This window comes from Anomalospiza imberbis, chromosome 18 (assembly GCF_031753505.1).
Source record: "Anomalospiza imberbis isolate Cuckoo-Finch-1a 21T00152 chromosome 18, ASM3175350v1, whole genome shotgun sequence".
In the NCBI taxonomy this organism is placed as follows: domain Eukaryota; kingdom Metazoa; phylum Chordata; class Aves; order Passeriformes; family Viduidae; genus Anomalospiza; species Anomalospiza imberbis.
Window position 1 is genome coordinate 455,502 of NC_089698.1, and position 17,333 is coordinate 472,834.

Sequence of the window (17,333 nt, forward strand, 5' to 3'; positions counted from 1 at the left end):
CCGTTCCCCGGGCCCGCTCCCCGTTCCCCGTGCCCGGTGCCCGCTCCCCGTTCTCCGTTCCCCGGGCCCGCTCCCCGTTCCCCGTGCCCGGTGCCCGCTCCCCGTTCTCCGTTCCCCGGGCCCGCTCCCCGTTCCCCGTGCCCGGTGCCCGCTCCCCGTTCTCCGTTCCCCGGGCCCGCTCCCCTGTCGCCGCGCCCTCACGTCACGGCGCCGGGCGGGGCCGCGGGCCCGGGCCGCGCGTGCGCGGTCGGCGGTCGGCGGTCGGCGGTCGGCGGGCGGGCCCCGCGGAAGCAGCGCGGAGGGCGGCGGGCAGCGGCGCCGCCGGGATGAAGGACCGGCTGGCCGACCTGGCGGAGGTGCGGCGCGGGCGCGGGGCTCTGAGGGAGCGGGCGGGGGGGCGGGATCGCGGCAGGGCCGCTGCCGAGCGCCGGCGGGCCCCGCTGCCGCCGGGCTCCCCCGGGATCGCCGGGGCCGCGGCAGCGCAGTGCCGCCCTCCGCGGAGTCTCCAGCGCGCCGTGCTCCGCTTCTCCCTGGGCGCTGCCGAATTGCGCTGAATTCCGCCGGTAATGCCGAGCCGAGCCGAGCCGCCCGGGCTGTGGCGGTGGGTTTGTCCGCCCGGCAGCTCTTGGGCTGTGGTGCGGCAGGAAAGCGCTCTGCGAGCCTTGTTTTCCGCGTGGTTACAAAATGGTAGCTGCCTCTGTTTATACGCGCTTTTCCTTTCCCTTACTTGTGCTTTGGAAACAGTATCCTAAAAAAGAAGGGAGAGTCTGGGGACAGGCACCATCAGTCTGTCTGCAACAGGATATGGCTTGGGTAAAATAAAAGGATATTTGGTTTTTTTTTGTTTTAGGATTGTTTTTGTTTTTTTCCTGAAAAGAAATGGAAATGGAGAGCACACAGGAGTTCCTGTGATAGTTCCAGGACTCCACATATGTGTAGCAGTTGGGCTGTGTTGAGCTGCATTCAGGTCTGGGGCTCTTTCATCTTCTGGGTCATAAAATACATTTTGGAAGCTCTATCTCTAATGATGGAATTACCAGTCTCTCTGTCTTCCTCTCTGAAAGGATGAATAGGTATTGGAAAGTGTTTAGGATTATTAAATTACAGTTTCTCTACCAGGAATCATGTTTTGGAGTCATGCCAAAAAACCAGTGTCATTTCTTTCAGGCACAGTTATTTCCTTTCCCTGTTTCTAAACATGTCCAGGTTGTGGGAACACGTGCCAGATTTCTGTGCTGGTGCACGCTTCCCAGATAGAGGAAGCAACCAGTGGTGATCCAAATTGGCTTTACAGTTCTATACCCGCAGACTTCATCCCGTTCTGTGTTTCTGTAAATGGAAGAAACCAATTCCACACCCTGCCACACCCCCCATTGACAGGGTTAAAAGTGTTTAATGCAGCTGAACAGAGGAATTTTTGAGCCAGCTTTAGTATTTGACATCTGAAAACATTACTGCAGTTTAAATATGTATCGGCCGGTATTGCTGAAGTGCTTAGAATGTTCATCAATATGGTTTTTACTGCCTGTAGAATTAATAAGCAGCTTAGAGACTTAAAAATTTTCTTCTAATGAAGAAAATATTTAAACATGAAATGCAGGTAAAAGTTACTGAAGATCTAGTCTATGTTTTATCAGTTAGAAGTGTGTGTAGTTGAGCTGAAGTTTTGTAAAGTTGCATATCCAAGGGAGGTGAATATTCCCATTTCCACGGGCAGCTCAATTAAGTAGCAGCTTCCATCTTACACCTTTATCTGAAATACCAAAGATATAATGATTTTGTGAAAGGGTTTTCCTTTCACAGACTCAGTGCTTTGAGCAGAGATGTTTGACATGTGGATGAGAGGCTCTCAAAAGGAATAGCGAATTTGAAGAAATAATGTGTTAACACTTGTTTGCCTATTTTCCAAAGTTTTTAGGTTTATTCATGTAGTTTCATTGTATTGCATTTGGCTAAATCATTGAGAGTAGAGCACAGACACTGTGGTTTTCAAACAGGCCTAGGCCTGCTAAGTCTTCAGAAATAACTACACCGTGCCTCTTTCCCTTAACATTCAGGTTTCACTGTTTCCTTTGGTCACAGCTCCCCTCTCAGTTCCCTCCAGCCCCCCAGAACCTCAGTGGTACTCAAGGAGTCCAAAAGATCCCTGGCTGCAGTGGCCTGTGTTAGCTGAGCACACCATTGCCTTCAGCAGGAATGTTCATTTCCTCTCCTCATTGTGTCTTCCTGCATTTCACTGGGCAGCAGGCAAAATATTTTGTTGTTAGTTTTTCCTAGATCATCGTAAAGAGGAGGGAGAAATGCTGCCTATCAGTATTTGTGGTTCATTAACAAATTAACAGAACTGTCAGATACTTCTGTTAATACTCTATGTTTAGGCTGTTAAACGGTTGTGGAGAAAGAAGTGGTTGATGACATGCAGGTTTATATAGCCTTCAGATAATGCTGCTTCCTCTTGTTTTCTTAGCTCGAAGAAGTTGTGTAAAGTGTGTACTTTTTGAGAAGACAGCAACTATAATTGTATTTGTTCAGCTTTAGGGGGTTATTTTAATGTCCTTTCTAAATTAATCTAAGCAGGCCCAAATGAACTTCTTTAAGCTGTTTGAATTGTCTTTTAATACAATTAATGGGACAACTGAGCAAATCCCAAACTGGTTTGAGTTATTTTGAGCACAAATAAGTGTATGATTAAAAGGTTCTCTGATCCAATATGCTGTTTTCAAGCGGTGGTTTATAGAAGGTGTTTAGGGAAGAAGAAGATGAGTAGTATGTAGCTATGATTGCAGGATGTGCTCCCAGCCTTCAGTGGTTTGCTGTTCACAGATACAAGTCCATCTGAAGTGGCTCTAAAAGAGCTGTACAACCCATGTTCAGCTGACTTCAGGTATTACGAACAAATGGCCTTTTAAAGGTCTGGTAATAAAACTTATTCATACTTTCTTTTTGTTGTTCTGTCATTTCAGAAGAAGGTTAGAGGTAAACCTCTGCTCAGGCAGTGTACTGGTTTGGATCTCAGGTTTGGGGTGCATTGTCCACATGGCTCCAAAATTTCCCCCTTGTGACATGCTGAAGTGGATGCAGACCTGTCTGCTGGAATCCATTTTTCATGCTTGATAGGTGAATCACTTAAAATACTGGATTTTTATATTTATTTACTCATGAGTGTTAACGAAGATCTGTTACATGTAAAGTTTGAAAAAATGAGTAGTACATAGCAATCTACAAGTTCATATTTGACTGCAGCTTTTTTTAAGCAAGGACCTGTAACTCGAACAGAACTGCACTGATTTTTTTCTAAACACTTTCTTGGCCAGCCACTCAGTGCCCCCAGAGCTGTTTAGGAGCAGGTGAAAAGCCACAGTCACAGAGGTTAGAATTGTTAGAGCTGGGTGGTAGAACGAGGAAACAAGCTCAAAGTGGGGTTTTGCAGCAGGAGGAAAACACGGCTGTTGTTTTGGCCTGAGCCGGGCTGTGACGTGAGGCTTTGCTGAGGATGAGCAGTGTGCCCTCTGTGCCCTGGCAGTGTGGGGTGGTTTACTGGGGCTTGCACAGCACTGCAGCACTGCTGCTGAAGGCGGCAGCGTTAATGATTCACCTGCCCCAGCTGCTCAGCTCTCCCTGGTCCTCTGCAAGCCCTCCTTGGCTGCTGGGATGCAGAAGGGTTTCTGGACACTGGGATGCTGTGGGGAGGGGCTGTAACTCTCTGTAAGGTACTCCTGGGGGCTGATTCCCCAGGAGGATGGTCAGCTGGGATCCTTGGAGCCTGCCACTGGAGTGCACGTGATCTGTACTGAGAAACAGCTAACCTTGAATGGAATTTCAAGGGCAAGTAATAGTCACGTTTTTCAGTCAAAAGCTGTTTCCAGTTGCAAAGGTCAGTAATTACGAAGAGATCTCCAGCCTGAGTTATTTCTGCAGTTCTGTAAGGTAGTGGAAGTGACAGAAGCTTCATAAACCGTCAGGCTAGCTTCTGCTTGGAGCTGAGAAATGACATTGTGAGAATTTCTGTAGTTTAACCCTGCTGGCAGCGAGAGCAGCACACGGCTGCCCTGGTGGGATGGGGCAGAATTCCAGAAGTGAGAAAACTCATGGATTGAGAATAAAGGCAGTTTAACTGCTAAAGCAAAAGCTGCACACAAGCAAAGCAGGAAAAGGAATTCCTTCCTACTTCCAGTGGGCAGGCAGGGGTCTGCAGGAAAGCAGAGCTGTCACACGTAACAGTGGCTTGGGAGGACAGAATGCCTGAACACTAAGGGTGCCCCCTTCCTTCCTGCTTCAGCTTCTTGCACTGAGCATAATGCCATGTGGTCTGCAATGTCCCTTGGGTCACCTGGGGACTGCTGCTCCCATCTGTGCCCCCAGCCCTCTTGGAGGGGAGCAGAAAAGCAGAAAAAATATTGCCTCTGTGGGTCTATAACTGAAACATCCCTGTGTCATCAGCCCTGCTCCACACAAATCCCAAACACAGCCCATGCCAGCTGCTGTCCCAGCCACAGCAGCACAAACCCCTGATGGGGCTGGGTGTATTTTATAGTCTCTGAATGTTTATGGAGCTGTGTGTCCCAGACTTTGAGTCCCAAGGTCAAGGTATGAGCTGCAAACAGACTTTATTAGATTGCTCTTGGCATTGACGTGAAATTTTTTATCGGCTTTTTGTGATACTGCTTGTGCTGGGGAGGTGAAGTCCAGGGAGAGCAATGTGTTTCTGCTAAACTCTGATAATCAAAGTGAATTCTTGGTCAGTTGTGTGCTTGTCAAAAGAGGCATGAGAGCACATCAGTTGAAGAGAGTTAGCAAATGAGCTGTATTTTAGGTAAGAGATGATTTAAGAATACAGAGAGCAGAGTTTACAAACTTCTCAGGTGTCTCAAGTGCTGATGACTGAGGTAGGCTGTCCATAAATCCCTGAACAAATTGATCTGTCAGTGGTATCATTGCAACCAAGCAGGACAGTGGAATACACATGGCACAGGCTGTGGGCTGGGGAGTCATGGTCAGCTGCCTCCCAGCTGAGCATCTCCAGACAGATTTCTGAGTCACACTTCTGTCTTTCATTCATTTAGGATTCACTCAGGTGTTACATGTTTTACTAAAACCTGATCAAACTAAAAGCAGGCATTCTGAATGCCTTAGTAGATGGCATTTTCATTATTGTTAGTTCAAATAGCTAAATATACAATGCAGTTATGAGCAAGCAGAAAAATTATCCTTTACTCAGTAAATATAAACAGAAGGTGTTCTTTTGCATAGATAATGAAATTTTATGTCTTTAAAATGTAGCTCCTTCTTAAATATTAATTTACAGCTTGTGGCTTTGTAGCAGTGCAGTCTTGGGAATAGTAAAGTTGTGGGTGACTTCCTTGGGGCACAGAGTTCCTCCCTTATTTGTGTTAAGCAAGGCTGTTAATTGATGGCAATCTGTAAGGGCAGATAATTTGAGTTCTAGCGTTATCTCCCCAAAATGAGTGACTTATCAAGTCCTCAGTGGCAGCCAGCACTGGGTGGTTGGTCCAGGAGGGCAGTGGCATCTCCGTTCCTGTATTTCTCCTGGGGCATCTTTGTTTCCCCTGAGCACAAAACCCAGATGGTTTCTGCCCCACCCCAGGGCTTTATGCATTCATTCCCTGAGTTTGCAGGAGAGGAACTGGCACCAAGTCTGTAACTTCTCCCTGAAGGTGTGGGCACTCCTAGATTTTTTTAATTGACTGTAACTTCTTTATAAGATAATAACAGCATTTGACACTGAATTAAATTGCAGAATTGTCATGCAAACAATGTATCTCACGTAATTTAAGAAAACCATAACTAAACTTCTTGGCTAATAGGATCAGAGGTTAGGAGCGAAAGTGGGTGTTAGAAGATCAGATGGCCTTGTAAGAAAAGAAAGGTGTCTTGGAATGAAAATCCCTTCATTACAATTATCTCGTAGTTTGTTTTTTCTCACAGCTAACCTGCTGACTGTATGTTAAGGGTAATATTTTGTTCTACTGCACATCAAGCAGCCTGTGCTCCACGGAGGGAATGAAAGAAGACAGGCTTGAACTCTTTCCCTGCTGTGGTGCCTGTTAATCGTGTCTTTTCCGTGAGCGAACCTGAGGCTGGGAGGTGTGCCTGGGCAATGTGCTGGGCGTGTGCCCCGGGGCTGTGGCAGAGCCCTGGCTCTACCAGCCATGTAAAAATGTATTTCTGGTTCAGTGCAGGCTGGCTGGGGCTGCCCTGCTGCGGGGTGGCAGCAGCTGGGCACGGGTTTGTGCTGGCTGCCAGGGCTGCTGGCCCTGGGACACCACGGGCTCCCAGCACCCGGTCCCTGCTCTGGGAGCCACTCGCTGCTGTGGCCCCTCTGCTTGTTTGTTTTCAGATTACAGCCCTCAGAAAGGGAAACCTTCCCTGGCTTTCGGGCTGTTGGTGGGAATGTGCGTGCTGTGCAGTGTGGCAGGAGTTTGAGTTTCTTCAGAACAGCGTCCTGGGGTCGATGTCACAGATCTGTGTCTGTTGTCTTTTACAGTACAAGGGAAACGAAGATGGGGAGACAGTTATCATCGAAAAAGACCACTTCATGGATGACTTTTTCCAACAGGTAAAGTTACAGTTTTCACCATGGATTTTCACCACTGTTCCTCTCTCTCTGTGCTTTTTCATTTCAGTAATGAAGTTTAACATTTCATCTACACATCCTCCCCAGTATGGTTAGTAATTGTATGCCAAAACAAATGTTGGTAATGCTTTATTCGTTTATTTCAGGGTATTTCCTGTGTTTATTCCAGAGAAATGTTTTTAATTCCCTGTCAATAAGAAATTTGCTAATAAAATTTTAGAATAGTTGTTTATTAGTAATATTAACACTTATGCTTTTGGCCATTCAGAATATGTTTGCTATTACCAATACCGTGTTTTAGTTTAAAAAAATAATTACAGACTGTTTAAGTGTTGACATTTCTGCTGGGATTTCTTTCTGTGCTACTTACAGATGAAATACTTTGGGTTTTAGTAGCAGGGTTTTTTTGTTTTTCAAAAAATATTGGCCCTAAATTATTCTAATGTCTTCTTTGCCATATTTCTCTTCCTCTAGGTTGAGGAAATACGAAATAACATAGCAAAAATAGCACAAAATGTGGAAGAAGTGAAGAAGCAGCACAGCATTATCCTGTCAGCACCAAATCCTGAAGGAAGTGAGTAATAATTTTTAAGATGCCATGTAAGTGTGGCTAGATATTCTGAAATACTGTTTATTTTAGCTGTTCATAGGAATAGAACTTCAGATGTTCAGAATGCAAAATGTAACACTAAGTAAACATTTTCATTTTTATATTGAATTAATACTTTCATTTGGGGTTTTTTTGACCTTTTTTAAGTCTCAGTTGAAAAAATGTGTGTTCAGAATATTTCTTGCATCATCCAAACCTTTCCTAGACCAAAACTCAGTTTAATATGGGTTTTTTCTTCAGAAGCAGAGAGGTTACTTGCATTTCTTCTAATTTGTGAAAACGTTGAAGTTGTCAGCTGAAGCTTGTACTGTCAGGTCTTCTCTTTATCCCTCAGTGGGGCCAGGGTCCTGTGTGGCACCAGAGCCAGCTGCTGCTGCAGTACTTCCATGTGGAGCCCTATTTTTAGAGGCTTCACCCCGAAGCTGGAGGTGCAGTTGTGCTTTCCCAGCACAGAGCTGGGAAGTTCAGGGACCTTGCCCAGAGCCGTGGTCCCGTCCCCGTTCCCAGCCCTTGCTGGCTCCAGGCATGTCTGTGCTCCTGGGCAGGGCTCAGAGAAAAGGGAACAGAAGATGCTGAGGTATTTTTTGTCTGAATGTTGCAACGCTGGCTTACCATTTGTCTTGTGACTTCATCTCGTTGGTGGAAACTGAACTTGGGCTGTTATTTTATCCTGTCGCCCATTTTCCTTGGTGTGTGTTTGTGTTCCTACAGCTGTTTTTGCAGGCTGCGTTTTCAGTGAATCTCAGGTTTAACCAGGGCTCATCTGAGTGTTTCAGCGGCAGCACCTGTGAGCAGTGTGTGTTCTTGGGGATGTGCAGAGCTCCCCATGAAGCCCTCGGGATGTCCCAGGTGGTGCCTGGCACAGACATGTCAGTGAGAGTTAAAGCAGTGCACACCTGGTACACAGCAATGCAGAAGAGGGGAGATGAATCTGTGGTTTCACCTGCACTTACAACTCAGGGGCATTTAACTTTTGACCACCAAATTAACATTACCCTGAAAGTGTTAACAAAACTGTTTGTCACCTGGTTTAGTTGAAGATTTGGTAATAATAACATATCCCAGGTGTAAGCCTGTAATAAGAAGCAAGCACCTGTTGGTTGCTGTTATAAAAATGGTATTTAAAGTACTTGGGAGGATAACAAACTTCAACTCTACATAGTTGTACTGAATTAAATTCTGAGATTACAAGGTAGATTCGTAGACTCTTGCTGACTTACTGTAATCAATCATTAATGGTTTAAAAAATATTTTTTTTAAAGGAACAAAGGAAGAACTTGAAGAACTAAATGAGGAAATCAAGAAGATTGCTAATAAAATTCGGGCCAGGTTAAAGGGTAAGTTGCGAGGACAAGTAAAACTCATTGCTTTCAGAAATAACCTAGAAAATGACAATGCAAATTAATTCATCCGTATAGAAATGTCTTCTGCAACTGAAGTGCTTTTTGGGGAGATGATATTTTGGACTTTAACTGCAAAATGACCCCTTTTGAAATTTTTCCAGTGTAATAGACAGTAGTGTGAATCTGTTAAGAGTATGATTGAAGCAGTTACTGTGTTTAAAGATCTCTACCAATTATCCAAACTACTTAAAAATTTTACTTGGATATGCCACCCCTCTCCCCTGAAATGTTACACATGTCTCTGGGGAATGTGTACCTTTAAAAAGTAATAATAATATTTACAAAGTAATTGAGCTGTCAAATAACTGACTCTGTACTCTTGTCTTGTTCTCAGCTATTGAGCAGAGCTTTGATCAGGGTGAAAATGCTAATCGGACATCAGTGGACCTCAGGATCAGAAAAACACAGGTAGGATCCCTTCAGCTTAAAGAAAACCAGTGGGTTTTCTGGAGAATGAGTTGAACTGTTCTGAGCTCACTTCAGAGCTCCTGTGGGGCTCTGTTGGGCTGCAAGTGCCACTGTGAGCTGTTGTGCAGAGCTGCTGCTGTATGACAGAAATGGCCCTGGCTAACACCCTTCTCTGTCCCTCTCTGTCCCTGCTGTCCCTCCCTGGTGCCCTTGTCCCCGTGTCTGTCCCACTCTGACACCCCTGTCCCCCTGTCTGTCCCTGCTGTCCCTCTCTGGTGCCCCTGTCCCCATGTCTGTCCCACTCTGACACCCCTGTCCCCCTGTCTGTCCCTGCTGTCCCTCCCTGGTGCCCCTTGTCCCCATGTCTGTCCCTCCCTGATGTCCCTGTCCCCCTGTCTGTCCCTGCTGTCCCTCCCTGGTACCCCTTGTCCCCGTGTCTGTCCCACTCTGACACCCCTGTCCCCCTGTCTGTCCCTGCTGTCCCTCCCTGGTGCCCCTTGTCCCCATGTCTGTCCCTCCCTGATGTCCCTGTCTGTCCCTGCTGTCCCTCTCTGTCCCTGTCTGTCCCTGCTGCCCCTCCCCGTGCCCCTGTCCCCCTGTCTGTCCCTCACCCAGCACTCGGTGCTGGCACACAAGTTTGTGGAGGTGATGACGGAGTACAACGAGACGCAGACGCTGTTCCGGGAGCGCAGCAAGGGCCGCATCCAGAGGCAGCTGGAGATCAGTGAGTGACCCCAGTGTGCTCCTGAAGCACACCAGTTATTTGTTTAGTGCCTCCCTTGTTCCTTTTCCATTAATGTACAAAGCATCAGAGGTCTTGGACAGCATCTCAGAGGGTGTGAGAGAAAATAAACAATTTTACTGCACAGCACAAACTCCGTGATATTACTCTTTTTAGAACAGCTGTAAAGAAAAGAGAGAAAACTCAATAATTTCCTTTAGATTGAAAATTATTAAAGAAATTATCTTCCTCCTTTGCTTCATTTACTTTCAATGTTGCAGCTTTAAATGAGGCATCAAGAAAAGCTGCATTCTGAAACAGCAAGTGTTATTAAAAGCCATTCCAAAATTAACATGCCTAACAGGATAACAGCTCTTTTTATGTGGTCCCATTTTTGTCTACAAGGACACTTCATCTGGCATAAAATCAGTGCTGCTGTTACATGTGCTTTAATCATTTGTTGACTGACTCACATATGACTTACCTCCAATTCATTATTAGGAGCATTTGGAAAGGTTCCTGACTTTACTTTGAAGTACAGTATCTACCTTGGAAGGTGTCTGAAAAGCACCTAAAATTAGTCCTTTGTTCAATGTGCTCTATAGAAGTGAATATATACATTGCTGAAACAGGGAAACTGGCAAATTACAAGAAAATTTTGCTTTTTGTATGCTTCTCAAATTTGTCATTAGCCTCTCATGCTGATTGTTGTTTTTATCCTAGCTGGAAAGACCACCACTGATGAGGAGCTGGAAGAAATGTTAGAGAGTGGTAATCCTTCCATTTTCACTTCTGATGTATGTATTTCTGGGCCAGTTAAGTCTCCTCCCTTCTGCTGCCCCTGTCCTTTCCGGGGGTGCTGGCACTCACGTGTCCCTGTCCCTTTCCACTGTCCCCAAGATCATTTCAGACTCCCAGATAACCAGGCAGGCCCTGAACGAGATCGAGTCCCGCCACAAGGACATCATGAAGCTGGAGTCCAGCATTCGGGAGCTGCACGAGATGTTCATGGACATGGCAATGTTTGTGGAGACTCAGGTACATGGCCTGCTCAAACATTCATGGCATGGGGCTTTTCCTCACTCTTCCCCTTGGCAATGTGCAGAAGCAGTTGAATATATTCAGATAGTGCAGCTTTAGTGACTCTGGACTGTGATTAGAACATATGGAAATGAATCACTGGAGGTTCCTTGTTTTGTTGTGGACAATTTGACTATCTCAATGTCCCTATGCTTTCAATAACTGACCACAGACTTGCCTTCCAGTCAGTATAGTTAATATTTTCTTCAATATGATTAATTGCAATATGCTGGAGCATCTTTGGGCATATTTAAGTAAGAAAAACTATCTCGTGGAACATTGTTTATTCCCTGGGGATTTTGGATTCTCAGCCTCAGTGGAATAACAGGTGTGTCAGCAAGGCTGTGTGCACCTTGCACTTCATGCAGAAGTGCAATTCTGTGTTCACCAGCATGGATGTAAAGGGCTTGACAAGTCCTTCAAGTCATCTCTTATATTCATAAGCTTTGTCTTGACATGTACATAAATCTGTTCTATTTTTAGTCTTTAAATCAATTATCCAACAAAAGTATTTTTAACCTTGATCTTAAAATGGTTTGACTTCTGCAGGAAAGTGAAAAGAAATAGTGTTAGAAACTTGCCTGAAAAGCAAGTTAGAGCAACTTGCCTTTTTTTTGTAATTGGGTTTTGTTCTAGAAGTCCTTTGTTGCTTTGATATTAAATATACAGCCAGGAGAAATTGGTAGCAGGTTTCTTTTGAATTACACACGAACAGAAGTTACTTGTGCATCATTTTGTAATGCTTTGCTGTTTACTGCTGCTGATTATTTCTTCTGATGGACAGAGACACAGGTAACAGACTTACTGTCATTTTTCACCAATCCTCCATTTCATTGCCAAATGCCATTCCTCGTAATCAATTTGAATTTGTCATGCATTGACATCCTGATCCCTGAGCTCTGAGGAGCTGACGTGTGTGTACTCCCTAGACACTGCAGAAGCTGGTGTGGAGGTGGGGAATGTCCTGTCCCCCTTCAGACTCACCAGGGGTTGCTGATCCCAGTGTGTCGCTCAGCTGTGGCTGCTAAAACGTCCCTCCACACAAGGGATGTTTGCAGGTGCTCAGTTCTTGCTCCTGCACAAGGAGAAACTCATGCCCTGCTCATGAACATTCCTTGTTTGGTCACAACTGGGAACCCTTGCTTCTCATTCCCTTTTTCCTTCACATGCCAGAGCAGAAAAAATGTCATCCCCAGTATGTGCATCACTGACTCGGGAATGTTCTTGCTGTTCTAGAGCCTTCCTTTTAGATTCATTAAACAAAGATCCATGCATTCCAGTAATGTGGTTTTCCTTCCAAATTTCGTTTTAAGGGTGAAATGATCAACAACATAGAAAAGAACGTGATGAATGCGACAGATTACGTGGAACATGCAAAGGAAGAGACAAAAAAGGCAGTTAAATATCAAAGCAAAGCACGCAGGGTATGTTGTCTTTCTGTGATTGTGCTAGGCAGCATTTTAGTTTAGCACAGCAACATTTCCAATGTGAATTACTTTGCTGTAGTTAATATTGAAAAATTGTAATACCAGTAGGGGACAGACCCTTCTTGGACTGTGAGAACAGATCAGCACTTCATGCACAGCTAAGGGTGTGTTCACAGTTTTCCACTCAGAGCTGCCATTACAGAGTGTAAAAAGCCCAAAAGAAGAATTAATGTATTATTCCAGTGGATAAATTCCCATCTTTTTCTTATCAGATTTCACAATAACTTAAGTTATTCAGATCCCAAACAACCTTAAAAGTTTTCAGCTGTTGATCACAAATGAACTTACCTGAATTTAAAGCTATAAAATCTGTTTGCTAGCAGAAAAAATAAAAGTGCTTTTGCTATATAGGCTTATTTTTTTTTTTTTAATCTACTTTGATTTTTAGTTTTACAGATAAATTAGGGGGATCTTCCCTCTGGAAGGGTTGTGGCATTGTGCCATGACACTGAATTTGTGGAGGACTTGAGTTCAAAGAATGTTCTGGCACTTTCCAGGGCACTTGTTTTGTTTCAGTATCTTTCTTCCCATCAGACACCAGATAATATATTCTGATATCAGACTACTAAGTAGTTTATTTTTACATTCCAATTTCCCCTTTTGATGTGCTGTGCAATTGGGTGAGGCTTGCTATGGTGAGCTGGATTTGAGGGAATAATTCATTTTCTCTATAGAGATCTCCACAGAGATAACACCCCTGATCCCTTATAAAAGATCTTTTCAGAAGTGTTCAGGGAGCTCACTTAATGTGCATGTTAATGGTGCTTATATCATCTCTGATAACTGTAGAGGCATTAATCCCATGAGTTTACCTGTTTAAAAATGTTAATTCTTACATTTGCAAGATTATACAGATAAATTTATCTCGATTTAAGAACACAGGAGGATTTAATAAAAGTGCTTGTGGATCTAAAACCTGCTTGAAAATTTGAGCATAAATGCTAGTGTTAATGTGCTTAATATTTACAATACCTTGTTTTTTTGACAGAAAATGGTGATAATAATCATTGTGTCAGTGGTGTTGATTGCCATAGTAGCTCTAATAATTGGTTTGTCTGTGGGTATTCGGTGATGCTTGGATAACCTCAGCATGCATGGTTTCCTGCCACTGTGGCAGTAAGTAACTAATCAACTAATTTGGCTCTTGTTTTCTCTGTCTTCTTCTGTCCCTTCATATCTGTCCAGTGCCCTGGTGGCCCTGCTCTCGTTTTCCCTGCAGGACCTGTGGCAGGTCCTGGCTGTGATGATGTGGGCATGCACGGTGACCCTGCTGGGGACCTGCCCAGGGCACCCAGGGCAGGAGGTGGCAGCCAGCAGCCCAGGGCTGGCTCCCAGCTCTTGCAATTGTTGTTTTTGTGCTGAAAGTTCACATCAGCAAACAATATGGAATACTAAGTGCACCTGGGACTTTATCCAGTGGGGGTTTCTGTGGTTTTGAGTAGAGTTTTTTAAAAAGTAGATGTCTGCAGCCATGAAGTGGGCTATTATGGCTTGGAGAACATCTTCAAAACTGTTTCTTCATGCTAGACTAAACGAAAGTGGGACGTAACAGTGTGTTTAGGACATGAGATTGCTCTCAGTGCTCACGTTTTTGCTGTAGTGAAGTGCCATTTCTTGTCCAGGTAGTGCTTACCAGGCTGGGTAGGCAGGTCACTGCTCTGGGTCCAGCAGAAATGCAGCTGTCAGCATGCAGAGTCTCTAAGCTGCACACAGAGCACCACGAGCAGGTGCCAGTTCAGACAGCTCCTCAGAAATTCACATTTCTGTACTAACCCTCTTTTAACATCAAGTTTGTGTTCTGGGGTTGGAGATTCTTCTCAGCTCTGGTTTGTGGGCAGGGGGCAGAATTCTCTGTCATTCCCTGCAGTCAGAAATACCTGACCCAGAGTCACACCTTGATGCATTTACCCAGAAACATCTCTCCTTTTTTAACCCCTGCAGCTCCTCTGAGCTGTTGCCTGCACAGTGTTTTTATGACCTTCTGGTGAATTCCACTCAGGGTGCAGCTGTAAAGGTTTGAGCAGGCTGCAGATATTTATCCAAGGAGGGTGGCAGTGAGCAGTTACTCAGAGTTGACCTGCATCTGTTCCTAATGATGTTTACAGAAGTTGGGCATGAGTAATAACCAGTATTCTGTAAAGGAAAATAGAGAAATGCTGCACAGATGGCTCTGCCTTGTGACTCTGGTTACATGTGTGTTAGAAGCAGGAAATCATAGCAGTGATTACTCCTTAGGAAGAAAATCCCAGCACTCAACCTGGGTGTCAGTCTTGCTGTGGCGCTGAATATATTGAAACAATTCTGTCTCTGACAAAGTATTTCAGTCTTAACTTTTTTCTCTTTTCCCTGCAGAAATTGATGTTCATAATAATATGTGTAACTGTATTGCTTCTGATACTTGGAATTATCCTAGCAACAACTCTGTCCTAGCAAGCACATTCCAAGAGTTACCACCCTTCAGGAACTCCAGAACATCTTCAGGAAAACCAAACCTTTTCCACAGATGATGCCTTACACTTTCCCACCATGATGACCTGACACTAATGGTTAAAAATGAAAGCAAAATCACTCTTAATGTTTACTCATGAATGAAGATCAGAATGTATTAGGGTGTGTATGGATTTTACATCATAAACTAGACATTTGTGAGACTGAAACTTGGTTTTGAACTAAGGTAACTTAGGGTTTTTTCACATCTCAGTGTTACAGTTGAAGTAGGGAGTTCAGAGACTATTGAGTTTTGAGTATTTGGCTTTTTTCCCTATTGCTAACCTAACTCTAATCATGACTTTAAGTACCTTGCCAGTGCTGCCTTTGTTAGCACTCTTGTGAATATTTTTATGAGATGTAGCTTTGTGTTTAAGTGTATTCATTATTTAGTCACCTTAACCTATTTAAACTTTATGCTTTTTCTCCAACAAGTGCTAAAATATTTCATCCTGAAAAGACTACTCCTTTAACTGCCTAGTGCATTACACTTGAGAAGAAAAATGAAAAAAATAAGTTTTTTTACATTTGCCAGTTTTTTTTATTTTTTCTGTCAAGGTTAATTGCTTTAAGTACTTCCTTCATGGTTAAGAAAAAGTTAGTTGCAACATTTCTGGTAAAAGCACACAGCTCTGAAATGCTGAATTTGCACCTGAGCAGGTAATTTTACAAGTAGTTCTTGTGCACAGAAACTCATGGATCAGTTTGGCCTTACTGCTTATATGAATATGACAAAAATGACTTTATAAAGCCAAATCAAGTTTTCTTGTTCTGGAGTTTGCTAATGTTGATGTATGAATATAGCACATGGGGATGAACTCCCCCCGGAGAGTCTGAAACCTAATACAAACTAAGACACTGATTTGTTATGAAATCTGTGTGGCTATAACATGGATGAAGTGTTTTGGTGTACACATGCCTGTTGTAGTGCCAGCTTGCACCACTTGAAAGCTTCAGAGAATTCAAATGTACCCAAATAATTGCGTTTAATGTTACAGGTTATTTTTGTATTTTTGTGTGTAAAATATTTGTAACTTGGGTTTGTGACTCCTCGTTGTTTAAGCATATCCATGTAGATATGTAGATATATTTACACTCTAAGAGAAGTAGAGGAGAGGATAATTTGTGCCTTTTTAAACACAGTCTAAAACTATGCTCATCGATGTTTTCAGATATTCAGCTCTCACATTGACTGCAGTAACTCAGTCCTACAAGTTTAGAATCCTTAAACTTAGGTTTTGTTGGAAGTGTCTGAGATCAAAGTTACTCAGTAAGTGAGAATTCAGACTTCATAAAATTGAGCAAAGTTTACAGTTTCTGTTGTATGTATGAATATTCCTGCTTTGCTGTCCAGGTATACTGTGAATATGCTGGAGCTATTCAGATGTCAAACATGTTTAAAAAAGAAAACAAATACTGTAGTTATTATTATTATTATTGGTCTCTTTGCAAGTCAGCCATAAAGAAGTCGCTTGAAAAATTCGGCTTCAATGATGAACAAATTTCTTTTACCTCTGAGTCCAGAATGCTCACTGATGTTTGTGAGGAAGTTTACATGCAAAGCAAGGAAGGATTGGTTGCCTTAATGCTCATTGTAGGTAAATATATTTTATTCTGTAGTTTTCTAGATTTTTATCAGTAAATATTATTTATACAGATATGCAAATTCGATGGGGAAAGAAATCACTCCTGCTGTTTACCAGCTGGTTATGTAAACTGACCCTCCAAGTCCTGTCATGTTGAATATTTTCCTCTGTAATGCAGTAATCTGCCCATCAAGACCAGAAATTTGAATAGGCTACTCCACAGTTTTTACTTCTTGTTGAACAGCTGCCTCAATGTGTTTGTTTTAAAGCAAAACAGACCTTTTCACATGAACCTCTTTGTTTGGAGGTTGGAGGGGAGTAAATCTCTAACCTATGCACTAATAAACTCATCCAGCGAGTCTGCTGTGTCTGCTTTGTGTCCCTGTGGCTCCTGGGAACGTTCCAGGAGGTGTCTGAACGAGGCTGATGGGGTTTTGCACTGGCTTACATCAAACACAGGGTAAGGTGGCATCTTTCCTGCAACTTTTTACCAAAAAAAGGCATAGAGATAATTATGAAGAAAACAATGGAATATATTAATTTTAGCTGTGCCCACGGGTGAGATTTTTAGAGAAGTGTCGAGGTAAGAAACCCCAAGGTTGCATTGAGTGAGTGCTCTCTTGATACAGAAATCATTTGTGACAGCTCCTGGAACAGCCTGACAGCGGTGAGGGTTTGAGATTGAATACCAAAGCACTTAGGAAATGGCCAGTTAATGACTCCATGTCACTGAGAACACAGGGAATGTGTTCCACAGCTGCTCTTACAAAGTCCAGGGTGACCAGAGTGCTCGGATGGTTTAAATGTGCAGGTGTCTGCTGCCAAACCTGGGCAGGAATGGACTCAGCAGAGTCAGCTAAAGCTGCTGCTCTGCCTCAGTGCTGCCTCTGCTGTGTCGTGTAAAACACAGCAGAGTTTCAGGCAAAGCAGGGTTTGTTTGTTTATAAAGCACCACG

General features: G+C 43.7%; 1 protein-coding gene across 3 annotated transcripts; it reads left to right on the forward strand.

Annotated features, from left to right (window-relative positions):
* Positions 1-259: 259 nt before the first annotated feature.
* Positions 260-16,736, forward strand: STX2 (syntaxin 2). Of its 3 annotated transcripts, none has more exons than XM_068208335.1 (11): positions 260-356; positions 6,506-6,577; positions 7,070-7,169; positions 8,468-8,542; positions 8,943-9,016; positions 9,632-9,740; positions 10,461-10,534; positions 10,638-10,775; positions 12,131-12,241; positions 13,293-13,353; positions 14,657-16,736. In XM_068208335.1, exons 1-11 carry the CDS (start codon positions 327-329, stop codon positions 14,809-14,811), a joined length of 999 nt encoding a protein of 332 aa, XP_068064436.1. In that variant the 5' UTR covers positions 260-326; the 3' UTR covers positions 14,812-16,736. The 3 variants fall into 3 exon arrangements, with proteins under 3 accessions (XP_068064436.1, XP_068064434.1, XP_068064435.1); XM_068208333.1 differs by having other exon boundaries at positions 13,293-13,420; positions 14,657-14,773; XM_068208334.1 differs by lacking the exon at positions 13,293-13,353.
* The last annotated feature ends 597 nt before the right edge of the window (positions 16,737-17,333 follow it).

Excerpts from the sequence above, each read along its gene's own strand:
- STX2 (XM_068208335.1), top strand. The coding sequence starts at position 327 with ATGAAGGACCGGCTGGCCGACCTGGCGGAG. Across the intron at positions 8,543-8,942 it reads AATTCGGGCCAGGTTAAAGG|CTATTGAGCAGAGCTTTGAT; the intron begins GTAAGTTGCGAG and ends TCTTGTTCTCAG. Across the intron at positions 13,354-14,656 it reads CATAGTAGCTCTAATAATTG|AAATTGATGTTCATAATAAT; the intron begins GTTTGTCTGTGG and ends TTTTCCCTGCAG.